This window comes from Temnothorax longispinosus, chromosome 10, assembly GCF_030848805.1.
Source record: "Temnothorax longispinosus isolate EJ_2023e chromosome 10, Tlon_JGU_v1, whole genome shotgun sequence".
NCBI classification, from domain to species: domain Eukaryota; kingdom Metazoa; phylum Arthropoda; class Insecta; order Hymenoptera; family Formicidae; genus Temnothorax; species Temnothorax longispinosus.
In genome coordinates this window covers 11,653,957-11,673,384 of record NC_092367.1, presented here as the reverse complement: position 1 = coordinate 11,673,384, position 19,428 = coordinate 11,653,957, and the positions used below count along the sequence as shown (strand labels likewise).

Below are 19,428 nucleotides of genomic sequence, written 5' to 3'. Positions count from 1 at the left end.
AACACGATAGTCAATCAGCGTTACACATATTTTTCAAGTTATTGCTACTATCTCTTTCTGTTATTAAATTATAAAAGTTCTGAAACGTCCAAAATCAAATTTGTAACTTGAAAATGAAACTTACTTCCGTATAATAATCAGCGTGTTGGCCTGAACTGCCATCTTCGGAAATTCCGGTCGTAGATGATGCAGCTCGACTGCCACCGCTTCTCGCTCTACGACGAGGTTCTTGATGCTCTGTTTCGTTTCGATTAAGCGCTTTGACATCTTATGGCTTCTCTTTTTGCGTTTGTCCCAAGACAGATTCCAACCCTTACACAATGATAAAATATATTTATATTTCTTTAATGTGTACTTTAATATGATTTGTACAAGATTAAGTAGCTTCGCTAATGCTTTTCTAACTTACTTGGAAGTGCATGAAGTATTCCACTGCTTTTCTACCTCTTAATGACATCAATGACATCAAGCATCTGCAAACAATATTTTATAGTTAGTTTAAACTGCGAGTTTCCGTACGATGACAAAATTACTTATATCTACTTGTACATACAATATAAGTTTATTTCTATATTTCATAAATCTGTAATTTGATGTAATTGTTCAAATACAACTTTAGTAGGTTACCTCTCTACTTTTGCAATCTATATCTCTTTCATATTGCAAGCTACTTTTTACTAAGTTCAGAATTAAATTTGCATTTTACACTTACCTATATTTTTGCACGTGAAATGTAGCCAGGTATTAGGCATAAACAAATCTGATAAATAAATTGAAAATAGGTTAAGCACGTTTCCCGTGTTGATAAACTATTACGTAATGCGTTCCGAAACCACCACATATTCTACGTCTCACCCCTACTCTCCGGCAGCTAAACGATATACAGTTTTTCGCTTTTTTTAGCGAAACCGTGATCTAACAAACGTTTTACTTAGTATATTCAGAACTAACAAACGATTCCGCATCGATTGACCACGGTTTGAATCGAAAATTGTAAAGAATTCTATATTTACCGGCTAAATTAACACTAAAAATTATTTTCGTGATTACGTAAAAACTATTAACTAACAAACGTTCTAATTAGTCTAACAATCAATAACAAACGACTAACAATCGATTCGTAAAAAAAAAATGTAAGTCGAAATTGTCCGACTAACTTCTATGAGGTCGCGTTCACGCAGCTGATGTTGAGTGAGATCAATGCTACCAACTTACAGAAAATGCGAAGTTCCCGCGATCAAAATACTTTTTTATGAGAGCTATTGTATTTAATTTATTAATAAATGACGTAAATACGTAAATAAATAAATTAATATAATTTCATTAGTATTTTTAAACAGTAATTACTATGTTTTGTTACTTTTTAAAGATTTTCACACTTTCAGATTTTCGTTTGTGTCAGTTGCAAGTCAGGTACAGTCTTTCTAAAAACCATTAAAAGTAAAAATTTATATACGAGTAAATATGCATAAAAATGTCTCTATAGCTCTTAAAAACACAGGCAACCGTTATTTTAATAAAATATTAATATAAATATTACTTTCCAGTAAAGAATATCTTCTTAAATATGTTAATTAGCTTTATGTTACGTTTCTTAAACTTTTGGCAAAGATCTTACGGGTCATACAACCTTTAGTTCTTGACTGTGATTGGCTGATTTGCTTACTAGCTGCTTGAGTTTTTCTATGTGCCAAGGTCTTAAGGCTGAGTTTTCACTGAGCGCGTTACGTGTTGCGTCATCCGAGTTAACCAATCAAAACATTCCATTTTATTACATTATTTGTGACGGGATTAAAATGGGATGTTTTGATTGGTTAACTCGGATGACGCGACACGTGACGCGCTCAGTGGAAACTCAGCCCAAGTGCCAACCATGATTAGTCAATCTGCTTAACGACAAATGTGATTGGTCAGTTTCAATGGAATAATCGGCCGATTAAAGGGTGCGTTCCACTTCGTCCTTGTTTAACATTTGACAAATAACAAGAATGAAATGATTCCACGAGCGTTGCGAGCGTTAAGTGGAACGCTCCTTAAGCTAATCGGAGATGATGAAACCGGCCCTTACTTGAGAATTTCTACGTTGCATCCGAATACTGAATTATCGGCTGTGCTATCCATAGTTACATATTGTTTAGTTGGAGGATCGCGTGTGGCGCGCTTGATTATGCAGGATTGTATGTGTGTGTGTGTGATATCGATGAATGAATCCTGTTGCGCAGCCCGGCAGGGTATCGTAAAGTAGTCAATAAGTGTTCCGTGAACGCGGGTAACGAACAGTCGGTTCTGTTGAACCGAGTATTATCTGCATGCCTGTCGTGGTCTTAATACACGATTAAATCACGATCAGTCCGTTTAATCGTGTCGTGACGATCGCGATTGGAAGCTACGAAGTTGGGCGTAAGCGCGTTTCTCTCGCATGGTGTACATACTGAAGCGTTTTTCGTGACGGTAGTGTCTCTCACTGAAAGTCGTAGCTTTACAAGCGAAGAGGCGCGCGATCGATGAGACTGAAGTAAAACGATTGAGGTAACTTGAAGCAGGCGTGGTGGAGAGTGTGGTTTTGGCCTTCTGGGTAGGCTGTGTGCGTCGTGCGGTGTGTGGCACCGAAGGCAGGTGGGCGTGTGGGGATGAACTGCACGGGTAGTGCGAAGTAAAGGTGGAGGAGGAAGAGGAAGAGGAGGAGGAGGGGGGAGAAGAACGCGGCGGAGAACTGAAGCGCTGTGTCGGTGTTGATACTCGTCTAAAAAAGCTCCGCGGATAGAGTTGCGCACGGTCGAATGTCTTTTCGATGTGATGAAAATGGTGAGGTGTGGGAGAGAGTGGGCTTCGAGTGAAGGCTTCGATACTTCAAATCATGACAGAGGCGTCGGACGAGTGAGTATGCAACGAAGAACAGTTTTTGTCCTCCTCGTGTTGCCGTCGCACACGTCCCTTTTCGAGACCGTTCCATTCTACGCGAAACGCACGCATTTCTTCGTCGTTGTTAATTTTGTCCTTAAATGACATCGAATACGTGCGTTATTTGGACGTACCTCCTGTTTGATTTATGTTTCTACTACCGTCTTTTTTTTCCTTTTCTCGAAATTTTGGTCCCTTTTTTCTTTTCTCTCTCGTTTCGTAGATTTTGTTTGTGGGTTACAGAATGAAATAATGCCGATGAGAGTTTCTCAGGTCTTTCTCCTATAAATGTCTCGAGATTTACCGTGGTTTATCCTACGTCCGTTCTTTTCCATTTCATGCTCTTGTTTGTTTGTTTGTTTGTCAATTCTCTTCTCTTCTCTCTTTTTCTATCTCCCTTGTTATGTCTCCCATGACTCCCATTCGTCTCGTCTCCTCTCTCTCTCTCTCTCTCTCTCTCTCTTTCTCTCTCTCTTTCCCCCCCCTTCCTACCCTCTAATAACGTGCTATCCAATGTTCGTGTATGAACGCCCGTTCATTCATTGAATCGATGTCGGTGTGTGTAACATCTGGCTAAATCGTCTGCGCGATGTATTCTCGAGACTCGCGAAAATACTGAAATTGTGTGATCTTCGACAAAACTCTAGTCTTGTTCGTGCAAATTATATTTCAATAGTTTAAAAATTTTTTTAAATTGTGGCTTGAATGTAATTCGCGCAAGAATATCCGTAAATAATACGAATATATGGAGGAGTAAAAACATAGTGGTGTAAGTCAATTTTTTTAAAATATTGACTCGTGTGCATATATGCAATTTATATATTATACAGATTGCATCTACGCACACGAGTCAATATCTTAGAAAATTTGACTTACACTACTATGGCTTTTACCCCTCTTTATATCGAAAATGTTTTTGCAATAACACCATGAGATAAAACCATGTAGGTTATACTATACACGAGTTAAAAATTAAAAAATGTGATTTGATTTTAACGTCATTTATTGCACGTGGTGACTATATTAACTTGTACTTTTAATAAAATATTAAGTTTATAAATTAATTCAGTGCCTTTTTTACAGGATTCAAAGTTTACTCGCAAAACGTCAAATATAAGTTTAATGTTCGAAATTAATCCTATTATTTCCCATGACTTTATTATCCTGTTTATCGAGCAGTTGACAAGTACCCTCGCGGAAAAAATTTGGCACTTTTTAATCGATTTATTCTTCCCGACTTTTTCGGATCTCTTCCGCTGTTTTGAATGTGTATCAGCCATGTAATGTTAAAGCGAACAGGTGAAACAGATGGTAATTCTGATGGGACTAAGTCTAGTGAATAATTCGGGATGAAGAAGAACTTTTCCCAGTCTAAGGCCCTGCGTATTATAACAGATCACATATTAGGAATAAGAACAAATATTAAATATTAGGGGAATAAAAATTAGAAATAATAATTAAACATAACGCACAATGGAAAAGAATAAAATATAAGATCTAAATATAGGAATATTCCTACATTTATATATCTTAATATTTAATATTTATTACAAGAAGATTCCCATATATAAATATCCTAATATTTAATATTTATTTTTATTCCTAATATGTGTTCTATTGTGCGCAGGACCTAAAGCATCAGACGACGTCCTTCGTCTCCTTCGCGATATGTGATCGAGCTACAAAATGACTTGCCTAATTCTGAAAACTCCATATTTTATGCGTTTTACGGATCACGGCACCTTTTCTTAAAGCAAAACTATAATCGTCTCCGCGGCTTCAGCAGCATTCCTTTTTAATTAAAGTACGAAAAAAATGTAGTATCTCAATTACTGCTTTTCATGCGCCATCGTGTTTGCTATTGTTTTGCGAGATTTCATCGTCTGCTTCGCCAAGACGTACGGTGTTTTGAAAATGTATTAGAGGTTTCACACTTGCGAACCGCAAAAAGCGGGAAAATATTTTATCTTTAACATTTGTTATAAGGCACCGAATTAATTTGCACACCTAATATATAGAATATCTTCAAAATCAAATATCCTTTGGATTACAACTCTTCCTGAATGCAATTTTTTCCTCAATTTCTGTTTATCGGAAAACGTTAAAAGTCATAATTATGTATTATGTACTTCATATTAAAATTTTGTAATGGCGACTTATACAACTCACAAGGGAACCTCGCAAACTCGAAAATTTTGAAATTTTAATGAAACTTTCCACACATGTAGGAGGGATAAAAAGATGGGTAATTATTTACAAAAAGACCCCACTCGCCAATGATCTTGATCTTGACATATGTTGTCAAGGTCACCCTCCTGAGTGACCTTTAGAAAGTTTTAGCCGGCGAACGTTTTTTATTAAAAAGTTATTAACAAAAAAAGTTTGAAAAATATAGCAGCTATTTTGAGTATTGGAAGGCATAAATGACTAATATATATGTCGAAATAGTTCACGCATACACTTTCCACGCGAAACGAGTTGTCACATGGGTTTGTGACGTGCTTTACGAGCCCGTTTAAGTAGAGGTGATATTAAACAAGATAAGTTAGTCGATCATCTGTGTGAATATTTGTAGCGATATACAATAAACGAGCTCGTAAAGCACGCCACGAACCCATGTGATCACAGAAGGGCGGAACCTACTGCCTCCACGCATATACTTAAAAAAGACTATTGTTTTGAAACGATATCTATTATGTATCCCATAACTGAAAATATCAATGAATAAAATATACATTACAACATTTAAAGCAGTAAATTGTTGACAAATTGAATTCTTTTTGTTAAAGCAGAGAATAATTTATTTCGCGAGAAAGTTGCTGCTTTACCAAAACACAACATTTAAAGCAGCAAATTATTGATGAATTAAAGTCTTTTTGTTAAAGCAGAGAATACTTTATTTCGCGAGAAATCGCTGCTTTACCAAAACAAGTAAATTTTCTTCTGAAGTAGAGAATACTTTATTCACTGCTTTAATATTACCCCCCTCCCCCTGCGGTCACATGGGTTCGTGGCGAAAGTGTATGCGTGAACTATTTCAACATATATATTAGTCATTTATGTCTTCCAATACTCAAACACTTTCAACGAAAGAATTGATGTTTTTTTTCGCATTATGCGTAGAATATGTATCCGCTATAAAATTAATACACACAATAAACAAAATTTTTACAAAGCGAAAACAATTAATTGTATATTTTTCAATGTATGAACTATTCTCTGCTTTACATGACTTTCCTTCGTTCATAGTTACCCTACTTCCACATACATATTGGTCTTCCAATACTCAAAATAGCTGCTATATTTTTCAAACTTTTTTTGTTAATAACTTTTTAATAAAAAACGACCGCCGGCTAAAACCTTCTGAAGGTCACTCAGAAGGGTGACCTTGACAACATATGTCAAGATCAAGGTTATTGGCGAGTGGGGTCTTTTTGTAAATAATTACTAAAAGATAAATTTAGAAATTTTCTGTTGCTACCCCCAAAAACGGTTTTAAGGGGTGAAACCACCACTCATATGTAGAGCGGCTTTTACTTTTCTCGATATATCTAAAAAAATATTTGAGATATCAAAAAATGTTTCTTATAAAAGTTTTAAAATCTCCTCTATTCAACAACATTAATATAATATTCTTTTAAAATAATTTTTTAAACAAAATTTTGATTAAAAATTAGAAAAAAAAATTTTTTTTTAATTTTATTAATGTGGTTAAATAGAGATGTTTATACCATAAAACTTTTATTTGAAACATTTCTTGATATATTGAATACTTTTTGAAATATATCGAGAAAAGCAAAAAACCGCTCTAATATTATGAGGGGTGGTTTTACTCCTTAAAACCGTTTTTGGGCAACAATAAAAAATTTCTAAATTTATCTTTTTACCTCCCCTACATGTGTGGAAAGTTTTATATAAGAACTTATGTGTATTTAACTGCAACAAATAATTTTTTCAAAAATTTTATATAAAAATATTTGCTGCGTTATTTGATATTATAAAATAGAGATACTTTTATTTTAGCGCCAACTAAACATTTCTAAATTTATTCACCTGTGTGTGCGTGCGTGCGTGCATGCGTGTGCGTGCGTGCGTGCGTGTGTGCGTGTGTGTGTATGTGTTGCGTGTGTGCGTGCGCGGGTGCGTGTGCGGTTGCGGGTGCGGGTGCGGGGGCGGGTGCGGGTACGTGTGCGGGTAGGGTAGAGCGAGGTCAAAAGTAACAATTTGATTCTAGAACTTGATTATGGAAGAACTATTACAGTAAAAGAAAAACTCTTGATACCCTAAGTTAATGTGATTATTTTACTTTATGGAAATCCTCTTATTTAAATCTTGTGATAAACCAAATAAGAATTATTAATTAAAAACATAAACGAGGGAAAATGTTACAATCGCCCTCGACTCCGGGTCGGTTGCAACACTATAGGAGATCTATAGTAACAATTTTAAATAATCAAAATAAAAAATGTTTATTCAATGAAAAATAATAATTTTTCTTATATTAACAAAAACAAACTAAAATGTTCATATTCTCATACAAAAGAAGTAAAATAAAATCTTATTCTATTAAAACATAACTTCTTTATATCAATTATAGAAAACATTAACTTTGTTCATTTAATTATAAACATTTTTTGTTCTTATATCTTTAAATGATAGGAACACAATGTTTTTAAGGACTAGGGAGTCGATTTGTAACGTTTCATTCGACCCCACACAATGATGTTACAATTGTCCCGAATATATGCTTTTAAACTTTGACTTAAAATTACACACGTCCACTCAATACCCAGGCCGCAGGCGTTCTGAGACACGTTATAGCTTGTTCAGCTTCATCCGTTAACCAACAAACGTATGCGCATCTATGCCTATGCCTATAACTATAGATATTTGAGTTGTTACTTTCGCCCCGCGTTACTTTGACCCCGCTCTACCCTACGAGTATGTGCGAGTGTACGCGTGTGTGCGGATGTGCGCACCTGCACACGCACCCGCGCATGCACACACACCCGCGCGCGCGCGCGCGCACACACACACACACACACACACACACACACACACACAACACTTTTTCTTCCCCTTTTTCCCCTCTCCTCAAAAAATCTTTCACCAGTACATTTTATGATATAGCATATATCATCCGAATTTCTGTAAATACACCAATGCTCAATTTTCAAGGTGTTCTCCAAGCACCACGAATTTTTTAATAGCTTTATCGTATTTAGGAGATCAATATCTACAAACAACACTATTTCTTTTACTTACACCTTTTTGGGCGAAAATCGACTCTTTTTTAACATCCTCCTTTTTTGCACTTTATTTAACTTACCAAAATATATTTAAATCAGTTCTGCGACCGCATTTTGATGTTATACCTTTTCTCTTTCTTTGATGTTATACTTACTTTTGTTCTTTCTCCAAATGTTTATTTCAATTTTCACAGATTTTCCGCTATTTTTCTCGATTATCTAAAAACCTAGACGTGATGGAGCAAAACGGTTTACGAATTCGAATTTAGTGACCCAAAATCTATAAGAAACATCTACTCTGATCCCAGTTAATTTTCCAAAATTTTTTTTGTGATCCTGTGTTATTAACTTTATTTATATAAAATATTGATTTTATTTCGTCATTTATTTGGTTTTGTTTTTATTATGTATATAGAAGTTATGATTATTTCGCTTGGCAGAACGTGTTTTTCCATTTCTTAACTTACGAATGATCATTATCAAAAATTGCACATAATTATCGTAAGTAAACAAAATAAAAATAGTAGTTATACGAGTGAAGGATGTAACGGATAGCGTGCATTAATTCTGTGGTTGATGATATTCTCCGTAAGAGGTACCATACGTGTTGACAGCGTTCCTTAGAATGTATAAGAATATTTGTATAATAAGTATTCTTATATATTAATAATAAATATTACAATTAATTATAATATTTATTACTAATCAAACAAAGGAAGATGGAGCGTGGAGCCGTAACAAGGTGTTGATTCATATATTCTATACTTACGTATAAAAATATCGAATTGTAATGTACATACTTTACATATACATATATTACAATTTAATGCTCCACGCTCCATCTTCCTTTGATTGATTTCTAATCTTGTGAGCCTTTACTATTATATTTATATACGCGGGCATATATATATATAGACATGCGTTTCTCAAGTTAATAACCGGTTATTGCGATAAATAATACCACATGCCTCGGTAGTCGAATTGGTACGACGCTATTCACGGAATGAGGGAGGTTCCAGGTTCGAATCCTGGCTGAGGTAATATTTTTCGAAATAAATTCTTTACGTTTTTTAAAAACAATTAAATTGTGTAGATTTAATTCCGGGGTAGGGAAGGGTATTAATTTTCCAAGATAGCTGTGTTTCAAGTCCGACAAATTTGCGGCGCGCAGTTTATTAAATTGGAATATATGTATATGTACAGTATGTACATTACAATTCGATATTTCTATACGTAAGTATAGAATATATGAACACCAACACCTTGTTACGGCTCCACGCTCTATTTTTCTTTGATTGATTTCTAATCTTGTGAGCCTTTACTATTATATTTATTACTAATATTTGTAATAAATATTCTTATATATGAATATAAGAATATTTGTGTAGAGCGGCATTTCTCGATGTGTATTTCGAAAAGTATTCGAGATATCAAAAAATGTTTCAAATAACAGTTTTATGGTAAAAACATCTCTATTTAACCAATTAATAAAATTTTGAAAAATAAATTTTTTTTTAATTTTTAATCAAAATTTTGTTTAAAAAATTATTTTTAAAAAATATTATATTAATGTTGTTGAATATAGAGAAGATTTTACTATAAAACTTTAATAAGAAACATTTTTTGATATCTCAAATATTTTTTTAGACATATCGAGAAAAGTAAAAAGTGCTCTAAATATGAGTGGTGGTTTTACCCCTTAAGGTTGTATGACCCGTAAGATCTCTGCCAAAAGTTTAAGAAACGTAACATAAAGCTAATTAACATATTTAAGAAGATATTCTTTACTGGAAAGTAATATTTATATTAATATTTTATTAAAATAACGGTTGCCTCTGTTTTTAAGAGCTATAGAGACATTTTTATGCATATTTTTTCGTATGCAAACTTTCACTTTTAATGATTGTTAGAAAGACTGTACCTGACTTGCAACTGACACAAACGAAAATCTGAAAGTGTGAAAATCTTTAAAAAGTAACAAAACATAGTAATTACTGTTTAAAAATACTAATGAAATTATATTACGTTATTTATTTACGTCATTTATTAATAAATTAAATACAATAGCTCTCATAAAAAAGTATTTTGATCGCAACAACGTCGCATTTTCTGTAAGTTGGTAGCATTGATCTCACTCGACATCAGCTGCGTGAACGCGAAGTGTGTGCTCTGAGCACGTGTAATATACAGACGCAACGTTTGAGGTTAGTTTTTCGCTTGCGCTACGAAAATGCCAAAAGTAAAACGTTACATGTGCCATGGAATTGTTACAATCATCTGGTGTGGTTTCGACTCGTGTCTTCAAATTACGTTTCCCAGTATTTGTCTGTGCTAACCGTTGATTGTACACTTTTTCAGTGACAACTTTTCCTTTCCACATGTAACGTTTTACTTTCGGCATTTTCGTAGCGCAAGCGAAAACTAACCTCAAACGATGCGTCTGTTATTGCACGTGCTCAGAGCACACTTTCGATACACAGGAGGCTCTATTGGAAAAAGTAACGGACCTCTGTAGTATTTGTTATCCTTTACGGAGAGTGACGGAGAGAGAGGTTCTAATGTGACGTCATAGTGCGCTGTTGCCGGATCTCTGTACTTACGAGTTCAGCGAGACCAAGCGAGACTGTTCTCTGTGTTTGGTTTTTATTCAATATTTCAGAAAATATCCTCGAAGTCATAATTTTTTTGGTTTTAATTTGTTTGTAAGATGTTTATTAATATTTCTGCAAAGTTTTAAAAGGATGCCATATTTTCTTCGATATTAATTTTTCAAATGAAGTTGAAAAAACAGTGAAACTTGATGAATTTTGAACGGGCCTCGCAAACTTGTTCAAACTTGGCACAATGCTTTATTATTATAATACTCATCACCTGACAAAGTTTGAAGAATTTGGCATTTTTTCTTTTAAGGGGTCATACAACCTTAAAACCGTTCTTGAGCAGCAACAAAGAAATTCTAAATTCATCTTTTTACCCCTCCTACATGTGTGGGAAGTTTCATTAAAATCAGAATTTTCAAGTTCGTGAGGTTCCCTTGTAGTGTAAAATAAATTTGTTTTATACTTAATTTGTTCTCGAGAGAGTAATTTTGAAAAATGAATGTAATTGGTAAAATAGTCTTTTTTAATGAGATATTTATTAACGTTTAATAATGTTACTACTGTATTGTGTGTGTGAAGCTGGCGTTTCATTTTGTGGAAACTCACAAACTATTGAGAGTTTTGACTTCCTTTTCTAAAGTTCTAGAGTTCCTAATAGTTTAAACAAATAGTTCTGGCCATTAAAGCCAAAAAACGCGTCAGTGCAAACTGAGACGGCAGGTTCACGCAGCGTTTCACTTTGTCCTGCGAAAGTTTCCAGTACAGTATTTGTCAGATTTTAAAAGATCTATAGTTCTATACGAGGAAGAGTTCTGGCGATAACATTGGTTTTTTTATTTTTATTTTTATAATTTTTATTGCCGAAAAAGCCGCATTTACGGGTATATGGGTGAGACGCGGGCCGATTTTCGATAGTTCTGTAAGTTCTATACCTTTTTTTTAAAAAGGTAAAAAAAAGACGCCAAGTTCACGCGCAATGTATTTTGTAAATTTAAAAATTTAACTTAAGGGGTAATATCACCTTGTAACTTTTTTTTTGCATATTTTTTTACTTCTGCCAGAAAGGATGAAGACGAACATATAATCTTAATTTGGAAGGACAGTTATATGGTGCAGATATCGCAGATTAGAGGTAAAATACAAATTTCTTTGAAATTCTACTACTTGAAACTTTAAACGCGTTTTTCTTGAAACCATGTTTTTCGAGATGGGCGTACCGCTAGCGCCTACAATTTTTATCCGATTGACTTAAAATTTTAACTGTAGCTTCGAAACATGATTTCCTAGTGAACATCGTAGGATTTTTTCAAAAAATTAAAATTTGACGATTCTACAGCTAATTTTCGAGCGATTTTTTCAAAGAAAAAATACAAAAAAAATTCAAATTGATGCCATTTATTTTAAAACAATTTTTCGACAAAATCCTACGATGTTCACTAGATTTTGGGCCATATTTTAAGAAAAAATTTTACTTTTTGTTCTAGCTGCAAAATTGCGACTTGTAGCGGTACGCCCAGTGCGGTCAACGAAAAGAGAGGCGTACTACTGCGAGAGCTAACATGCCGCCATTTTGTTTTTAAAAAATCGGAAAAAAATATTTTTATGTACTTTAAGACATGTACTTTCATATGCATAAAACCGAATATGAATAAATCTTTTCATTTTTTTTAAATAAATTCAGAAATATGACCCTACTTTTTCGGCACACAAGGTGATATTACCCCTTAAATAATAGCTTTATTTCTCCTTAACAAAATCATATCACAAAATTACATTACCTAACTCAACCTAATTGATTGTATAAATCCAAAAATTTAACCTAAGTGGTAGTAGCTTCAGGTTTTCCTTAACAAAATTATTATATCACAAATTTGTGTTACCTAACTTAATCCAAGTGACATGTATTTCAAAAAAAGATGTGAAATCTTTAAATTGCGCCAATTACAAAGAGAATATATATATTGCTTTGAAAAATAATTGTTGTGCAACTACTTTTAAAAAATAAAACCCAAGTGGTACATATCTTTGTGTCCCCATTCAAGGATCTTCCTATTCCAATCCAAGTGCTAATAGGTTTAATTCTATTTAACAAAATTATAATATTACAAAGAATCATTTTAATCACAAAGAATTAAAGAGGTAACAGTACAAAATACAAATATTTATTTAAAATAAAATAATGTCTGTCTGTCTGTCTGTCTGTCTGTCTGTGTGTGTCTGTGTGTGTCTGTGTGTGTCTGTCTGTCTGTCTGTCTGTCTGTCTGTGTCTGTGTGTGTTTGTGTGTGTCTGTGTGTGTCTGTGTGTGTCTGTCTGTCTGTCTGTGTGTGTCTGTGTGTGTCTGTGTGTGTCTGTGTGTGTCTGTGTGTGTCTGTCTGTCTGTCTGTCTGTCTGTCTGTCTGTCTGTCTGTCTGTGTGTGTGTGTCTGTGTGTGTGTGTGTGTGTGTGTGTGTGTGTGTGTTAGGTAATACTAGAATTTTCGCCCACGCTTTGCGCGGGCTCAAAACCTATTCCCCTCTTCCCAAACTCACCCATTAATTAGAAGCACCAATAGAACCCCATGAAACCGAATTTTTAACCCCATGGTAGCTATTCCCATAAAATTAGTAATCCTTTAGTACCAGTTTCATCAAAATCATCAACAAAAAATTAGAAAAAATTTGGCACTGGTTTCAAGAAAATTAATCCATTAATAAAAATTATACTTATCCAAAAATTAAAAAAATTTCTCAATTATTTTTCGAAATTTGAATAATATCCAAACCGGTTTCTAAAAAATCGGTAACAAAAAATTATCTATAAACAAAAATTCAGTTTGATATCTCAAAATGTACAGAAATTGAAGCAGAAATCGGAAACCCCTTTATTATTAGCAATTCTTCTATAAACTTATCGTAGCCATCCTCAAAAAATTAGAAAATTTTAAAACCGGTTTCCAAAAAATCGATTATGAAAAATTATACACATCTTTGCCATCCCCGAAAAATTCGAAAAATTTGGAGAAAAGGAGGAAGAGCAAGGAAGGGAAAAAGGGAGGGAGAGAGGGAGAGGGAGAGAGAAAGAGAGGGAGGGAGAGGGGGAGAGAGAGAAAAGGAGAGAAAGAGAGAGAGAGACTATTTGCGTGTTTTATTACATATGTCTTCCGGGGCGAAGTTCGGGTAACCAGCTAGTATGTAATAAGACACGCAAATAGTCTCTCTCTCTCTCCCTCTCTCTCTCTCTCTCTTTCCCTCTCCCCCTTTCTCTCTCTCCCTCTCCCTCTCCCTCTTCCTCTTTCTCTTTCTCCTTATTTTCCTCCCTCTCTCTCTCTCTCTCTCTCTCTTTCTTTTTCTTTTTCTCTAAAATGCTATAAATTGAAAAATATTACTTTTTATCTACTGAAGAGTTCAATTCCGTCGTATACAATTCTTTGAGATTTACTCAATTATTTCCTAAAAAATTGGAAAAATTTTATAACCGATTTCCGAAAAGATAACCGGTTCCCAAAAAGATTGTTAACGAAAAACTATACAGTTTATAGCACTCCCCGGGAAATTCTACCCCTGTTTTATATATAATTCTTTAAAATTCGATCAATTATTTCCCGAAAAATTCGTCAAACTTCTGATACCGGTTTCCAAAAAGATCGGTAACGAAAAATTATATACTTTATAGCACTCCCCGGGAAAATCTACCCCTATTTCATATACTTTTGGCAAAAATTCGGTTCAGGGGTTTGGGCTGGGCATTGATGAATGAGTGAGTGAGTGAGTCAGTCAGTCAGGACATTTGTCTTTATATATATATATATGTACTAGCTGGTTACCCGGGCTTCGCCCCGGAGGACATATATAATAAGACACGCAAATAGTCTCTCTCTCTCTCTCTCTCTCTCTCTCTCTCTCTCTCTCTCTCTCTCTCTCTCTCTCTCTCTGTCTCTGTCTCTGTCTCTGTCTCTGTCTCTGTCTCTGTCTCTGTCTCTGTCTCTGTCTCTGTCTCTGTCTCTGTCTCTGTCTCTGTCTCTGTCTCTGTCTCTGTCTCTGTCTCTGTCTCTGTCTCTGTCTCTGTCTCTGTCTCTGTCTCTGTCTCTGTCTCTGTCTCTGTCTCTGTCTCTGTCTCTGTCTCTGTCTCTGTCTCTGTCTCTGTCTCGTCTCTGTCTCTGTCTCTCTGTCTCTGTCTCTGTCTCTGTCTCTGTCTCTGTCTCTGCTCTGTCTCTGTCTCTGTCTCTGTCTCTGTCTGTCTCTCTCTCTCTCTCTCTCTCTCTCTCTCTCTCTCTCTCTCTCTCTCTCTCTCTCTCTCTCTCTCTCTCTCTCTCTCTCTCTCTCTCTCTCTCTCTCTCTCTCTCTCTCCTCTCTCTCCTCTCTCTCCTCTCTCTCCTCTCTCTCCTCTCTCTCTCCCTCTCCCTCTCTCCTCCTCTTTTCTCTCACTCTCTCTCTCTTTCCTTCTTTCCCTTTCTTCCTCTCTAAAAAAATTTCCCCCTCCCTCTTTTTCTCTCTCTGGAAAAATTTTGTAACCAATTTCCAAAAAGATACCGGTTCCCAAAAAGATCGGTAACAAAAAACTATTTATAGCACTCCCCGGACAATTCTACCCCTGTTTTAAATACAATTCTTTAAAATTTAATCAATTATTTCCCGAAAAATTTGTCAAACTTCTGATACCGGTTTCCAAAAAGATCGGTAACGAAAAATTATATACTTCATGTATAATTCTTTGGCAAGGCGTTTTTAAGGAACGGTCCCAAACCTTTACACTAACTCCTCGTTTATCCACATACATAAAATTTTACACAATATAATTGGCGTTTTTCAGGGACGTACCCAACCCTTTACAAGTACAACTCCCCTTATACCCGACCTGGCCGCGTGCGACTCTTTACATCCTAGTATACTCCACCCTTTCGGACCCTGCCTCTCCTTTTCCTCCTCCTGACCGCTTCTTCCGTTGGACTTCCTTGGGACTCCCTCTTTTCTTTCTCCATGCTCCAACTCTTCCGCTCTCTGCCTCCTCACCGCTCCCGTCTTTGTAACACATGCGGCGTTTTTAAGGGACGTACCCAACACTTTACATCCATTTTTCCTAATCCGACCTGACCATTACGGCCTTTTACACTCTTTCCCTCCTCTTCCTCACCCTCTACCCTTTTCCCTTTCCTTCCTAGCCGCCCTCCTCCCCGCTTTTTCCCATCCAATCTCATCCTCCATTCCTCCCTCTCCTCGCTCTATCTCCACTCTTTGTCGTCATGCGCTCTTTTCTCGCGCGGCAGACTCTCTGACTCCCAGCTGGACTCCTTCCTGCTTTGTCGCCTCTCGCACTTCCTCCCTCGCTTCCTATCCAGCTCCGCTCCACCTCCTGCTAACTCCTTACCCCTGTTCCAATTCTGCATACAAACTATTTATCAATTCTCTCCTTACAACCCACTGTCTTAACCCCCTCCTTACTCTTTTCCCTTACCCCCTTTTTTTCTCCCTCTAGTTACTTTTCGCCTCCCCCCGCCGCAGATCCCTTTAAAAAATTCTTCCCTCCCGTTCAGATTCTCACCTAACCCCCGTCTCCTCTGCCCTCTGTCCCTCATCTTCAGCCTGAACAACCAGCTTTCTCCAGTGCTATTCCTTTCCACTTCAGTCGCCGCCTCGACGTCCCGCCGAAGTACCCCTCTCGGCACCTGACACCCGGCGCCGTCTCGGTCCTCCGCCACTCTTCCCGCCAAAGCTCATGTCTCTTCATCATTTAACCTCCCCTCCCTCCTCTTCTCTACTTCTCCTCTACCTTCCGTGCGAGTGAGTGCATGTATGTAACTCCTGCCTTTATCCTCCTTCGCCCCCCGTCCGCTCTTCTATCTTCTTTCTCCATCCTCCTACAATTAATTCTCTGCACTTTAGGTCCTCGCTGTAGCTCATATGATCAGGTTTTCGTCCACCGCTATCCCCCCCTTCTGCCTTAATACCCCACACTCTCCTAACAGTTCCGCTCTTTCCTTCTCATCTTCCAACTCCACTATCAGCATTTCACTCCCTCCCTCCCTCCTGCGTGTCCGTTGCGTGCGTGCCTCCTATCTCACTCTTCTTTTCCCCTCTCAACCCCGGTCTTCCTTCCCTCGATCACCCCCCGTCCGTTGTTCTTCCACCGCTAAACCCCGTCCTTCCTTCCTCCCTCATATCTCCCCCGTCCCCTCTCTCCTGCTCCTCCCCGCGTCCGCCAGTAGCCTTCCTCTCTCACCCCCGGCCAGTCACTCCGCTACTTCCTTTCTTCCGGTTCGGGTTGCACTTTTCTCCCCTTTTCTCCACCGTTTCTCCCTCACTCCACCCCTCTTGAACCTCCTCAATCTCCAACCAGCAACCGCCTTCCAGTCTTTCCCACCGTCAGCTTTCCTCCTCGCCATGCGTAGTCATGCGCGCTCCGCCGACACTAGCCTCGACGTCCCGCATTGGTGCCAATCCATCCGGCCTTTGGCACCTAGCGCCGTCTCGGTCTCACCATTCACAGCCACTCCGTAAGCTTTCCTCTGCGCCACGCGCAGTCACGCGCGTTCTGCTACACCTAACCTCGACGTCCCGCAATGATGCCAACCCGTTCGGCATCCGACACCCAACGTTGTCTCGGTCTCACCATCTACATCAGTTTCAGCCGCGCCGCCTTCTGGCCGCTCTCCGTGACCCACGACAGCGCGCGCCTTCCGCCGCTCTCCCACCTCTCACGTCCCTGACTCTTCCTCTACCTTCTCCACATCCTAACCTCCAAACCTGTTTTGAGATTTTCGGTCTCCATTCCCCAGCCGCACCTTCCTTGGAGCCTCCTCCACTTCCTCGTCCTCTTCCGTACCTTTTCCACCACCTCCATCACACTACTCCATCCCCCCGACCTTCCTTCTGCCGAAAATTACCTCCTAACTCGTTCTCTTAACTTCGGGCCAACCGCCCGCTCCGCTCGCCGAACGGAAGTCCATCTTTATATTATATAAAGAGAAATGAAAAATATATATTTTTTATATCTTGAAAAATGTTAATTAAAAGAAAAGAATAAAGGAAAGAAAAAATAATTTAAAAAGATTAGATTAGGAAAGGAGATGTTCAACATTTTGAAAAAGTATACTTCAGCATTAGCAAATATACCCACTTTTTGTATTGTTTTTTGTTTAACACTAAGTCAGTCACCATTAACATTCAAAGAGAAGTACAGGAGACGTTACAAAAATGCTGTGAGAAAAAAGGAAGACAATGCAAAGGCGTGTTATCAAATGAAAATAAAACCATGCAATATGAAACTATTATTTCATCCTTGTTTAACATTTGCAAACAACAAAGGGAGCTTTCCAGCAGGGTACACATATCGACACAGGAATCATTCTGTTTTTGTCTTTCACTGAATATCAAACAAAGAGAGAATGACTTTCTCTATGTTGATATGTGTTTCTTGCTGGAAAGCTCCCAAAAATAAAATAATTTACTGTGTTACACTAGTTGGTTTCCATTTGCATCAAAACTCAGATAATTCTTATTGTATAACCTGTATTGTTATGCGATAATTGTCATCAAAATAAGCAGGTTAAGTACAAAATGACATATCTTATCTGAGTATAAAATACTGACATAACTGAGAGATTCAGTATTACTTTAGTGTAAATGAAAAGCAACTATTTTTGCCCATTACCTAGCATCCTAGCTGTATGTACACGTACACGTGCCCACTCGTTCTGTACGCGCGTTGCGCGTTTAAACATCTGCGCAAGGGTGCTGCGCGCTGCGCGCGTGTTGGACGCTCCCATCTAATGCCCGTATCACACTCAAGGATGCCAGAGTCTGGCATCCTTGAAGGTCTATCCATCAGACAAACTTGCATAGGTGCATAACCATATGCATAAAGAAACGGATTGGTCTATTTCCTTATCCTTCTGCACATGCATATGGATTAATCAATTCTCTTATGCTTATGTTTATGGGCTTTTGCAAGTTTGTGTGGATATAGCTTGAGTGTGATACGGGCATTAACCCCGGTGTCCACGATGCAAGAACTGTGTCCAAGTTTCGGTTTAAGCCAATCAACTTGCAGCTCTTACAGAAAAGCAGCAGTTTTATTGGCTTAAACCGAAACTCGGACCAAAAAACAAAAAATATGTATATATCAGCAAAAACAGAAAAAAACGAATCGGTTATTCGATTCTAAGAGTAACGAATCGATTCGCAAAGAAATCGAATAGCAAAGAATTGATTCAAAAAAGCGATTTTTTTACCAAAAGAATCGATCTTTTAAAGAATCGAATCGGAATCGAACATCCCTACATATAGATATATATGTATTGTGAGACTAATTATTTATTATTAAAAAAATTAGTAATCATTTTTGGTAATTGTAGAGATGGGGGGCACCACCTTGGATGACCTTGATACTTTAGTATGTTGTCAAGGTCACCCTCCTGAGTGACCTTCAGAAGTTTAAGTGTTTAAAGCGCGTCAACTAACCTATGTAGGTTAGTGACGCGCTTTAAACACTTAAATACTTTTAAAGCGCGTCACTAATTTACATAGGTTAGTTGACGAGCTTTAAACACTTAAATACTTTCAAAGCGCGTCACTAATCTATACGCCGAAGGCGTGATCGGTTTTAAAGTGTATGCGTGAACTATTTCGACATATATATTAGTCATTTATGCTTTCCAATACTCAAAATAGCTGCTATATTTTTCAAACTTTTTTTATTAATA

General features: G+C 37.1%; 1 protein-coding gene across 3 annotated transcripts in view; it reads left to right on the top strand.

Annotated features, from left to right (window-relative positions):
• The first annotated feature begins 2,117 nt into the window (after positions 1–2,117).
• Positions 2,118–19,428, top strand: part of Spred (Sprouty-related protein with EVH-1 domain) — a 35,856-nt gene continuing 18,545 nt past the window's right edge. Inside the window, exon 1 of one of the 3 annotated variants that reach the window (XM_071791561.1) lies at positions 2,118–2,877. Coding sequence is in view for 2 of the 3 variants with exons in the window: in XM_071791558.1 (XP_071647659.1) it covers positions 2,858–2,877 (20 nt within the window). In the remaining variant the exon portion in view is untranslated. The remainder of the gene's footprint in view (positions 2,878–19,428) is intronic. The other 2 variants (XM_071791558.1, XM_071791560.1) reach the window with 2 other exon arrangements.